This window comes from Eimeria tenella, genomic scaffold, assembly GCF_000499545.2.
Source record: "Eimeria tenella Houghton genomic scaffold, Eth_scaff75, whole genome shotgun sequence".
Lineage (NCBI taxonomy): Eukaryota > Apicomplexa > Conoidasida > Eucoccidiorida > Eimeriidae > Eimeria > Eimeria tenella.
The window spans coordinates 150,113-161,534 of record NW_013543448.1 but is presented as its reverse complement, the minus strand read 5'-3'; the positions used below and the strand labels follow the sequence as shown (position 1 = coordinate 161,534).

The 11,422-nt window shown below is 49.2% G+C and overlaps 4 protein-coding genes across 4 annotated transcripts in view; 1 reads left to right on the top strand and 3 right to left on the bottom strand.

Annotated features, from left to right (window-relative positions):
- The window catches only part of ETH_00031875 (lipin, putative), a gene marked incomplete at both ends in the record, with an annotated part of 3,481 nt that extends 3,119 nt beyond the window's left edge, over nucleotides 1–362 (bottom strand). Inside the window, one exon of the mRNA XM_013378167.1 lies at nucleotides 51–362. Within this exon, the coding sequence (XP_013233621.1) occupies nucleotides 51–362 (312 nt within the window). The remainder of the gene's footprint in view (nucleotides 1–50) is intronic.
- A 1,173-nt stretch (nucleotides 363–1,535) lies between these two features.
- ETH_00031870 (calmodulin, putative) lies at nucleotides 1,536–2,860 on the top strand (the record flags this gene model as incomplete). Its single annotated transcript, XM_013378166.1, has 3 exons — nucleotides 1,536–1,645; nucleotides 2,065–2,368; nucleotides 2,774–2,860. 3 exons carry the CDS (start codon nucleotides 1,536–1,538, stop codon nucleotides 2,858–2,860), a joined length of 501 nt encoding a protein of 166 aa, XP_013233620.1.
- A 2,563-nt stretch (nucleotides 2,861–5,423) lies between these two features.
- Nucleotides 5,424–7,634, bottom strand: ETH_00031865 (non-muscle myosin II heavy chain, putative; the record flags this gene model as incomplete). The annotated part of the gene is made up of 1 exon (XM_013378165.1): nucleotides 5,424–7,634. One exon carries the CDS (start codon nucleotides 7,632–7,634, stop codon nucleotides 5,424–5,426), a length of 2,211 nt encoding a protein of 736 aa, XP_013233619.1.
- A 1,909-nt stretch (nucleotides 7,635–9,543) lies between these two features.
- Nucleotides 9,544–10,428, bottom strand: ETH_00031860 (leucine rich repeat protein, putative; the record flags this gene model as incomplete). Its single annotated transcript, XM_013378164.1, has 3 exons — nucleotides 9,544–9,797; nucleotides 10,063–10,135; nucleotides 10,246–10,428. The coding sequence occupies 3 exons, from the start codon at nucleotides 10,426–10,428 to the stop codon at nucleotides 9,544–9,546; spliced, it is 510 nt and encodes a 169-aa protein (XP_013233618.1).
- Between the last annotated feature and the right edge of the window lie 994 nt (nucleotides 10,429–11,422).

Here is an 11,422-nt window from a genome sequence, read left to right as displayed (position 1 = left end):
TAGCTGCTTCTGCCGCTGCAGTTGCCGCAGCTGCGTCGGGGGGACTGGACGGGGGAGGCCAGCGGGCTGGCGAGGTCCTCGTCGGGGACCTGGCTCGGGTCCTGCAGCTCCTGGATGAAGTAAGCCTCGCCGGCGGCGCCCAGCTTCATGGACAAAGAAGTGGGTTTGCTGTTGACAGCTATGGAGACCACTTTCTCCCGCGAGCGCAGCAGCTTGGCCTTTCCGAAGCGCACGTGGAAGGGCGTGGACTGCAGCTGTCCAGACACCGGACAGCGCACGCACACGATGTCGATACACCCGCTCAGCGTCGCCTGGTTGAAGTCCAGCGCGCTGCTCACGCTGCTCACGATCCGGCCCCACATCGCAGCAGCAGCAGCAGCAGCAGCAGCAGCAGCGGGGAGGGGGGGTTGGGGGCGGCGGCGGCGCGGGAGCCGCCTCGGACTGCTGCTGCTGCTGCTGCTGCTGCTGGGGGGGCAGGGGGGCGGCGAGGCGCTCGCGCAGCGGCAAAGTGGGGACGCCGCGCGGGCGGGGCTCTGCGGGGCTCTGCTGCTGCAGCGGCAGCAGCAGCGGCTGCAGCTGCAGCGGCTGCTGCTGCTGCGCTGCCGGCTCGGGCGAGACTGCGGCGGCGCCCCTTGCTCTTCCTTCTTCGCAGCAAACGGGACGCAAAGAGCTTCGCTAAAAAGAGTTCTGCAACCTCAACGAGTTGTGCCCGCGAGGTGCCCCTTGACGCCGCGTGTTGCTGCTGCTGCTGCTGCTGCTGCTGCTGCTGCCGTCGCCACCTTCACACACCACCCCGAATGCGATTAAAAATTGGGCAGCCTCCGTGATGTTCTCCGCCCTGTGACAAACTTCAAACCCTAAACCCTCGTTCGATACCCTAAACCCTAAACCCTAAACCCTAAACCCCGACACGCCGCTGCGGAAGCGGAAGCTGCAGCCCAGCCAACAGCAGCGCAGCGCGCAGCGCCCCAGCAGCAGCAGCTGGGAACTTGGCCACAAATAAGTTAGTTCAAATTATAAATAATACTTTATATTCTAAATAATATAGTTATTCAAATTATTAGTTTTCCAAACTTCCCAGCGAGGAAGTCGGCAACCCCTGCTTCCCTTGCTGCTGCTGCTGCTGCTGCTGCTGCTGCTGTCGGCTTAGCCGGGGCCCCCTATACCGAACTCAAGTTATAGTAGAGCTCGCAGCTTCTTCACAGCAACAGCAGCAGAAGCAGAACCAGCAGCAGCACACTGCTAAGCCGTTCTAAGCACACGCCAGAAGAAGCAGCAGCAGCGCCCTGCTGCAGCGCCTCAAAGCGAGAGCAGCAGCAGCAGCAGCAACAGCAGTTGTTAGTCAAGCGGGTCAGCAGCAGCAGTACCTCTAAATGCTGCATCAATAAACTGCTGCGTATCTTGCACGTAGTGCAGCAAACTTAGGCGGGGGCTGCTAGTGTTGCTGCAGCAGCTGCAGCAGCACATTAAGAGTTGCAAATAGGATTTAAAAGTATTTCTTTTTTGCAAATTTTTGCAAATTAAATTTGCAGAAAATGGCCAAAGTCGGAGATGTTGTTTACAAAATTACGGAAGCGCAAGCCAACTGTTTCAAGACGGCCTTTGGCATTTTCGACACCGACGGCGACGGCTACGTCACTCTCGAGTCTGTCATTCGTTTTGCAAAAAAGAAATTAAATTCTCTGAATTAATTAAAATAAAACAATTTAAATCCAATTCTCTCGCTGGGAACTGGGAACTACCCGCATAGGATCATGCAGATCTTCAGGCGGGCGAAACCTTTTGCAAATGAAATGCAAGAAACTCGAGGCCGCTGCAGCAATGGACGTGTCCACTTGGACTTTCATTCCGCATTAAACATTTAGACTTGTTTGAAAACATTTGCGTCTTTATATGATCTATTATAGAATTATTTTAATGAAGACTTCGGGCGGAGAGTTCAGGCGGTTTCGCTCGCGGTTTCGGGTGTACAGACACCTCGCTGCACCGCCGCTCTCTGCAACAACAGGAAACTAAGGGCCCCAAAAGGGTCTTTCGGGCTCTTTTTGCATGCAATTTTTTCAGAGAATTTGCAAAACTCTTCCGCTCTGTTGGCCAGTCACCTTCGGAGGCCACTCTGCGAAAAATCGCCGAAAAATTCGACCCCGAAGGCTCCGGAAAGCTGGGACTGCACACGTTTCTGAGCATTTGCGAGTCGGAGTTCTTTGAAGAGTCCATGAAGGAGGAAAAGCTCTTAGAGTGTTTTCGCGTTTTCGATCAAGATGCAATTGGAAAAATAAAAACTACAGAACTCCGATTCATTCTTCAGCAAATTGGAGAGCCTCTTTCCGACGATGAAGCAGACAAATTCATCGAATGGGCTCTCAAAGTAAGACATCCTGGGCCTGCTGCTGCACAGGAAGCCCCGTCACTTGCTGCTGCTGCTGCTGCTGCTGCTGCTGCTGCTGCGGCTGCTGCTGCTTGTCCTGCTGCTCTGGCGGCTGCTGCAGCTGCTGGGCTCGCTTCTTCAGCTTCTGCAGCTGCTGCTGGGACTGCTACTGTGGGAAATAGAGCTACAGCAAATCCGCATAAAGTAATAGTTCTGCTGCTGCTGCTGCTGCACCAGCGCCAGCAACAGCAACTTTTTAGTTCGGCAGCGCAGCGCGAATCAACTTGCTTCTGTGCCTGAAATCGATAAAATGAGGAGCTTATTTTTCACCGGCCGCAAGCGTTTTTTTATTCAATGCTCTTGCTGCTGCTGCTGCTGCTGCTGCCGCTGCTGCTGCTGCTGCAGGTGCCTGAAGCAGTTTCAGATGGGGGCATGATAAACTATGACGTGTTGGCGAGAGAGTTGCTGAATCGCGACCCGGATGTGTTATAAAAAAGAAAAGAATTTGAAAAGAAAGTTTTGAATAAATAAACAAATAAAGCAAAAGTAAAACAATTGCAATTTAGAATGCAAATTCTTTTTTGAAATCCAACCTAAAAGAAGAAAGAAGAAGCATATGAAAAGAAAGCTTTGAATAAATAAACAAATAAAGCGAAAATAAAATAATTAGAATTTAAAGTGCAAATTCTTTTTCGAAATCCAATCTGAAAGAAGCAAGTAAAAAAAGGAAAAAAAACTGAAACGTACACAGCCACAAATCAATGCATATGAGACTTTGCATGCAAATGAGATTTTGAATGGGAAAAACTAAACAAATGCAAGTTAATTTAATCACAAAATTAATTCAAAAATAAAAAATGCAAAAAATGAATTATGAAACAAAGGTCTAATTTCTTTACGTTTTCAATTGTGCACTCGTTGAAGAAGTACAACACATGCATTTTATGTAAGTGCATTTATTTTTAAATAACAAACGAGCATATATTTAAATCTAATTTTATATTTCGATATATATTTAAATATAAGTACATGTTTTAAATATATATATCTAAATATATAATTGGATATAAATATATGTTCATTTATTATAAATATATGAAAAGCCTTAATTCCCTGTAGTTGTAGGGCTGCAGACACTGCAAAGAAGTTTCAAATTGAAATAAAATAAAATTTCAAATATTTCAATTTCACGCAAAATGCACTTTTTGGGATTTTTTCGTTTACAACACAAGTTAATGCATGCGCTTTTTAATGCATTAAAAGTGAATTTAAATCAATTTTATTTTATTTTTTTGGAGCAGAATTTGCATAGTAACATTATGCACCAAATAGGCAAATGCAGAATAATATAATGTATTCATAATATGAAAAGAAACATAAATATAAACGTAAACATAGATATAAATATGAGTGCAAATATAAACATAAATATAAATATAAATATAAATATAAATATAAATATAAATATAAATACAAATATAGATGTAAATATAAATATAGATGTAAATATAAATATATATAAATATATATATAAATATAAATGTAAATATAAATATAAATATAGATATAAATATAGATATAAATATAAGTGTAAATGTGAATATAAATATACGCATAAATATAAATAATCATATAAGTATACATATAAATACACATATAAATATAAATATAAATGTATATACATGTACTATTTATTTCGTGCGAATCTGGCATGATGTTCTCTTCATGAAGATACGCTATTTCACTTGTAGATTTTGGAAAATAAACACTCTTTGCGTTCTTTCGCTGCTGCTGCTGCTGCTGCTGCTGCTGCACCTGTCTTGTGGTCAGCAGCAGCAGCAACTGCGCGCTTAACAGCAGCAACAGCGCAGCACCGGCAACAGCAGCAGAAGCCACAGCCACAACCACACAGCAGCAGCAGCAGCGTTTTACTTCCATCTCGGAGCTTTGAATTCTACTAAACAATAAAAGCTGATAAAAACTAAAACCTAGTTGCTGCTTGAAAATGAACAGGACGGTGGCAGCTGCTGCTGCCCTTGCTGCTGCTGTTGCTGCTACTGTTGCTGCTGCTGTTGCTTAGCCCTATAAGAAAAGTATATTTATTTATTTTTGTTGCTTCAAAGCTTTGCCGCCAAAGTTTGTCGTGGCGACCGCACTGTGCTGAGACACTGTCCAGCACAGTGTCGCGATGCCCAAGGGTTTAGGGTTTGTGGTTTAGGGTTTAGGGTTTACGGTTTAGGGTTTAGGGTTTAGGGAGGCGGTAGAAGCGCGAGGCTGGGGGAGCTGCATCTTACTGAGCTTCTAGGGTTTAGGGTTTAGCGAATAACCCTAAAGGATGCAGCAAACATGAAAATATGCTGCAGCGAAAGTGCAGCCACAAGAATTAGGTGACTGCGCAGCAAAATAAATATGAAAAAGGAAAAAGCAAAAGATGCACCTGCAGCGTAATCTAAAATGCAGAGCAGCGTATCGCGCTGGGTGCTGCAGATGCGCAACCCAGCAGCAGCAGCAGCAGCAGCAGCAGCAGCAGTGGCAAGCAACAGGAGCGGAAGCAGAAACAGCCGCAGCTGGAGCTGTCTTGTGCACTCTCTGAACTCAAATGTTTACAATAAACACTGCATGCAGAAGGAGTGAGCCTCAAATACAAATAGAGGGGGACTAGATGAGGTGGAGCTCCACAAGCAGCTGCTGCTGCAGCTGCTGCACGAGCTGCTGCTGCAGCTGCTGCTGCACCTACTGTTGCAGTGGCTGCTTCAGCTGCTGCTGCAACTGCTGCTTCAGCTGTTGCTGCAGTGGCTGGTGCAGCTTCTGCTGCAGCAGCCGCAACAGCTGCTGCAGTGGCTGTTGCGGCAGCTGCTGCAGCTGTTTGCCTGTGGACCACTGGTGACCACTGCAGCGAGCCAAGTAACCAGCGGTCAAGGTGAGTGCAGGCCAGCTGAGGCTGAGTCAGCAGCAGCAGGGAAAGCAGCAGCAACTCATGTGGAGAAAAGGAATTGAAAGAAACAACAAAGTAATTCGTAGCAGCAAAAAAGAATTAAAATTTAAAAAGAAAAACTTAAAGAGAGCCATCGGAGTTTGCCTCATCTTCAAGAAGTGACTCTGGGGGCAGCGTCTTGTCGAGGCCATTTAAGAGTTCATGAACTTTTTGCCTGAGCTCTGTGTTGGCAGCAACGGCTTTGGCGAGCTGCTGCTGCAGCTGCTGCTGCTGCTGCTCGTACTCCCTGCTGAGCTGCTGCTGCCGCTGCTGCTGCTCCAGCAGCCGCTGCGCTGCTGCTGCTTGCCGCCGGTCTGCTGCTTCCTGCAGCCGCGCCACTTTGGCCTCAGCCAAAGCTGTGAGGCTTTCGCAGCGTCTTTTGGTATCAGCTGTTTCTTTTTCAGCTTTTTTTTTGACTGCATCTCTATCTGCTTCTGCTGCTGCAAGTCTTGCTGCAGCGTCGGCGAGCTGCTGCTGCTGCCCGCTGCAGGCCTCCTGCAGTTGGTCCAGCTTCTGCTGCAGCAGCGCGAGTTCCTGCTGCAGCGACAGCCGGCCAGTCTCTGCTGCAGCAAGACTGTCTTCGAGCTGCCGCTTGGCAGCAGCAAGTGCTGCAGCTTTTGCTGCTGCTTCCTTGTTCTGCTCGTGCAGCGCCTCCTTGAGCCGCGTGGCCTCAGCCTCAGCAGCAGCATGCGCCTGCTGCTGGTGCTGCTGCAGCGTCTGGAAGTGTTTGACTGTTGAAGCGAGCTCGGCCCGCGCTTGTGCTGCATCTGCTGCTGCTGCTGCTGCGCGCCTCTCTGCTGCTTCCAGCTTCACTGTGGCTTCCCCGTGAGACTGCTGCAGCGACTCCAGTTGCTTCCTCAAAGTTTCCCCAAGACCTTCTGCTTGAAGTGCTCTTTTCTCTAAAGTTTCTCCTTGAGCAGCTTTTATAATTTGCAGCTCCGTTTCGTGCTGCCCGCGCAGCTGGTCCAGGTGGCGCTGCAGCAGCGCAGCACTTGCTGCTGCCTTCTCTTTCTCCACCACCAGCGCATGCAGCTGCTGCGTGGTGCTGTCGAGTTGCTTTTTTGTGTCTTCTGTTTCTTGCATCTGAGCTGCCAGCCGCTGCTCCAAGTAGTCCGCCACTTCTTTAGCTGCTGCTGCTTCTCTTGCTGCTGCTTCTGCGTGCTGCTTGAGGCCGTCGAGCTGCTGCTGCAGCGTGGCTACCGCAGCTGCGGCGGCGCGCTCGCGTTGCAGCTCCTCGTTCTGCTGCTGCTGCTGCTGCTGCGCTTCCCGCAGCGCGGCAGCCAGTTTCTCTGCGTCTTTTTCCTTGGCCTTCAGCTTCTTGTCCAGCTCCGCGTTTGCTGCTGCTGCGTCCCGCAGCTGCTGCTCCTGCTGCGCCACAGAGTCCTCCAGCCTCGCCAGCGAATGCTCTTTTGCTGCTACTGCTGCAGCACGGCGCTCCGTCTCGGCCACCACTGCCCGCATTTCCTCCAGTGCTGCTTCACTTTGCTGCACATGGCATTTCAAAAGATGGTTTTGACTCAGCAGCACTTCACTTTGTTCAGAAGTGAGGCTGTAGAGTTCTTCCAGTTCGTTTCGCTCCTGCAGCAACGTTACGTAGGTTTTGCTGCAGCCGCTGCTGCTGCCGGGGGCCCCCGAGGCCTCCGCCTCGAACAGCTGCTGCAGCCGTTCCGTTTTGCTGCGCAGCTCTTCAGCTAGCTGCTCGTTTTCCCGTGTCACTCCTGCCACTTTTGCGCTGAAACTTTCAATAATTCTTTCTTTTTCTTTTGTTTCTTCTTGAAGTTCTGCGATCCGTTCGTCGTAAGCAGCAAGCAGGGGGCTCACGAGCTGCATGTTCAGGCACCAGGGCGGTAGCGGCAGCGTCTCAGCTTGCTGCTGCAGCTCTGCTGCTGCAGCAGAAGGCTGCGCAGCAGCGTCCCCGCTACTGCTACCAGCAGCAGCAGCAGCAATGGCCTGAGCCAAACGCGCGCTTCGCAGCTCCTTCGTTACGCGCTCAGCGTAGCCCCTCAGGCTCGTATTTTCCTGCTGCAGCCGCACCAGCTGCTGCATCAGAGCCAGCTCTTGGGGCTGCAGCCTTGCTGCTGCTGCAGCAGGCGGCCTACGCTGTGCTGCCCCCGCGGGCCAGCCACCACTAAGTAACTGCTGCAGCTGCTGCGGATGCAGCTGCTGTTGCTGCACCTGTTGCTGCTGCAGCTGTTGCTGCTGTAGCTGTTGTTGCTGCAGCTGCTGCTGTAGCTGTTGCTGCTGCAGCTGCTGCTGCTGCACGTGTTGCTGCTGCAGCACCTGCTGCTGCATTACTACTGACACCACCAACTACGGGCTGAAAGCTAGTTGTAGTGCATGCGCTTGACCTTGTGTTGCCGAAGGGCCCTAAATAGATTCTGACTACTTGAACTAAAGGACTTTCCTACCTCAGCTTTCCCCGTTGCTGTGTCGCTGCCCAACACCAGGGCAGTTGGGCTGCATCTGTGGACATCTGCGCAGCCAAAATTGGAGAGTTACATTTAAAGTGTTAATGCAGACATTTTAAGGCCAATTAAATACCTAAAATAAAACTGGAAACGAGAGCGCCCGTCACCCAAGTGGGAGGGTCCGCACGTTCTGCTGGCATTATCCGTTCTGTGCAGCCTCATGCGAGATCTGGCCTGTGATCTTCTGGGCTTAATATAATTCTACCTTTTTTGAGGCTAAACTGAAAAGCTCATGCGGGATGCGCTAGACGCGCGGGATTTGGCAGTCTTGGAGTACATGCACCTGATTGAACGCTCTGCATGCAGTAAGCCCTGTAGTTTCTTGGTCGGAATTCAACTACTAGCATTGCAGTTATTTCGGAAATAATGCCTTTTCTAGATGCTAGAAGCCTGTTGCTTCTTGTCTTGTAATATCTGGCGCAGCGTCTTAACCCGGCATAGGGAGCATCCTAGGCTTAGCAGGTCACCTCAGTCAAGCTTGATATTACTCACCTGCTAGAGTTTCTATACCATAAAAAAACACGCATTAGCTCTCTTTTGTTCATTTGAAGAAAACAAGAAAACCAATAATGTCTCGGGTGAGTGAAGGGTAGAGACCGCCGCGTTAGTAGTCCAGGGGTAGGATGCAACCCTCCCAAGGTTGCGACCCGGGTTCGAGTCCCGGCTGACGCACTCTTCCAGGTTTGTAACTCTTCTCAGGAGGCATCGATGTCATCTTTAGTTCCTGTATAGGCTTTTTGAATGTAAATAGCACTCAATATCATTCCTAGCACAAGCGAAGGTCATGGTGAAGCTGCAGCGGTTGAACAGATACGCTAGGGATGGTCTTTCCAACTAAGTACTTCGTGAATACTATGGATGTTACATTGTGGGCGGCACTATTGCCGTTGATAGATCCCTTACGCAGTTCTTTCAAATTAACGGAAGATCGAAAGCTGGAGCAGGCGCTGAGAAAGCATTAGCAGCCTTCCCTGTTCGTAGTTTCAAATCACTGTGACTGCTACATGGTCTGTGCGCTATTTTCCCCCTTCAACAGTGCCGCTACATTACACCATCAGCCACCACCACTGAAATGCGACAGGAAACTTCATTATCCCTCAAAAGTTGAATGGCTACTCGTCGTGTGGGCCTGACCTCTGCCGCTCATGCAACACGATGCCCCTGTAGCTGTTTCAGTGCAAAATAGACTACTGCCCGTCTCATACAAATACTGAAGCAGTGAAGGGTCTATCTACTTTATGTCAAACGTGCACAGTTCCCTTGGCTTTATCTTGAGCAGAGAATGGTTCCGAAGAACTAGATTTGCACCCGATCAAACACTAGGGTCTTCAAAAATACTTTGGAAGTGCCATCACATTACAGAACCGCCAAAAGTAGTCATTGACGTCACTAGACGAAATTTGCGTTGTGGAGATGTACACTGAGTTGGCTTCAGCATTCTCATCCAGACCTCACTAGCGTCCTTGCAAGCACCATCTGCTTTTCCTTGCAAAGAAGCTAGTGAAACTAAGATAAGATGTCATCCAACTACAAGGACACACGCATTGCACTTTGAAAAACCACTTGGAGACCAGGAAGGCAAATATATTGAAGACTGTGTATTTCAGAAAGTTGCAGCACCCAGCCACGTGCTTTTGATGGGAAAAACGAGTTGTACGTTGAAGCTTGTCCAGCTAGTGTAACAAGCTCTTTGCAGCCAATGCATTCGGGCATTTCACCTGACGTCAACAGAACTAAGAAGGCTGGGAAACGCCAGCTTCTGCTGCGGCGGGCTCTGTACTCTTTGCTCTGAAAAATGCGGCCTCATAAGGCTCACAAGTTTCTGCATGACAGCTTGTCGCATGTGCTTTAGTCGCTGCAGCATCTGTCTTCTGCTCCTGCGTGCCACAAGCCTGCACGCTTCCCGAGCCTCCTAGCCATGCCTGGGTGACTTTCTGACAGAGCGTCTTGGCCGCAAGTTCACGCTCACTTGAATTCTGGAAGGTGCCTGAATAAAAGTACGAACATCCTTGAAAATCTTTCGCTTTGGACAGACACTAAACTTCGGTTCCTGTTTCTCCAGAACGCCACGAATTGCTCTGCTGAAGAACCAGCTATGCCTCTGACTTATCAAAACGTTACCTTTGTAGCCACCCGCAATAAGGGTCATAGGCTAAACAATTTGTATGCGGAGTCACGCATAGACATGTATAGAGGCCATGCATAGACAACGATGCTTGTTCTTCCAGCCCATAACAGTCCACCGTACAGACCTGTGGCTTCCCGTTTAGCGTTTTCTTTTGCTATTCTGTCCAGAGCCAGCTTGACTTTCTGTCGGTGCTCTTCCTGCACATTTCACCAGTCAGCATCGCATGTATTTTTATAGCTCTACTGACCGGTTCCACCATTCCGTTCTTCATCTGATGGTCTTATCGAAGGGTTACTGGAAAGTGCACCTGCAGCCGCCTCAGTGTCGAAACGTGGCCTCGTAGGATTTCTTGTTCTCGCTCGCGGTGAGCTTGGACAACCTTTTGTTCCTCTTCCCAACCACCTCTGAACCAGGCGATTGCTGCTTCGTGGTCCTGTTCTTTAACTGGGCGCTCGTCCAGGAACCGCAGCGCTTGCAGGTCTGGGAGCATCAGTTGCAAGCAGATTTCAGTACGACAACGGAAATAGCTTCTAAATAAGTTTGAGGCAGCTCACATCAGGTGCGAAAAAGAGGTTGACGTGTATGAAATCCGGGAACGCTTGGAATGTTGAGCAGCTGCCTATTAAGGGTTCTCGCGATGCTTGTGTCACTGCACCCCACTCGCAATGAGAGTCCGACGGTACTGCGTGATTTGGCTCGTCACTGGATTTCCCATTAGGTAGAGCGAAGCAAGACCAGGCAAGGCCTTGAAACACTCCACAAATTTAGCGGCTACTTTTTCGGCAGACGCAACATTTGGTGGCTCAGCAACGGCTGTATGAGATTCACGGTGGGGAGTGGCGAGTGAGGTTGTTTCTTGCTGCTTTTCCCTCTGGTCTTTCGAAGACAAAGCATCACTTAAGGGGGCTTTGTTTTGTTTATCTGATCCTTCACAGATCCCCATTTTGTTGTCTTCTTCCTCTGGAGCTTCTGAAGGCTCAACAGTTGGCGGTGAGGTGCCGTTTCCCCTTGCTTCTAAGCTGCACAGCATTCCACCGTCACTGTGGAGGCATAAATAATTGTGGGATAGATCGACGTTTGTTAGGCTCGGACACCTGGTGAGCTCCAAAATGTCCTGCAGAATTTGAGCAGCACCCAAACAGTCGCACTTTTAAATCGTTTCTCTTATGTTGGAGATGAATTCTTTCTTGACTCACTGTCAGTGATGTAAGCTTGTTACGGGCTATCTTGAAGCATGAGAGCTTGCTAAGCTTTTCAAGGCCTTCGATGCGCGAAATGCTGTTCTCGGATAGCTCCAAAGTGAGTAATTCGGGGCAGCATTCAAGATTTTCGATTCGCGTTAAGCCGTTTTGCTCTAAAAACCTAAATTAAAAAGCACCGAATCGGGGTGTTACTCATGCTGTCAGGCTCTCAAACAGTCACCCTTAAACATCGCCACACAGTGTTTAATTGCTGGCATCCACTGTGAACGGGGCAGGAAAATG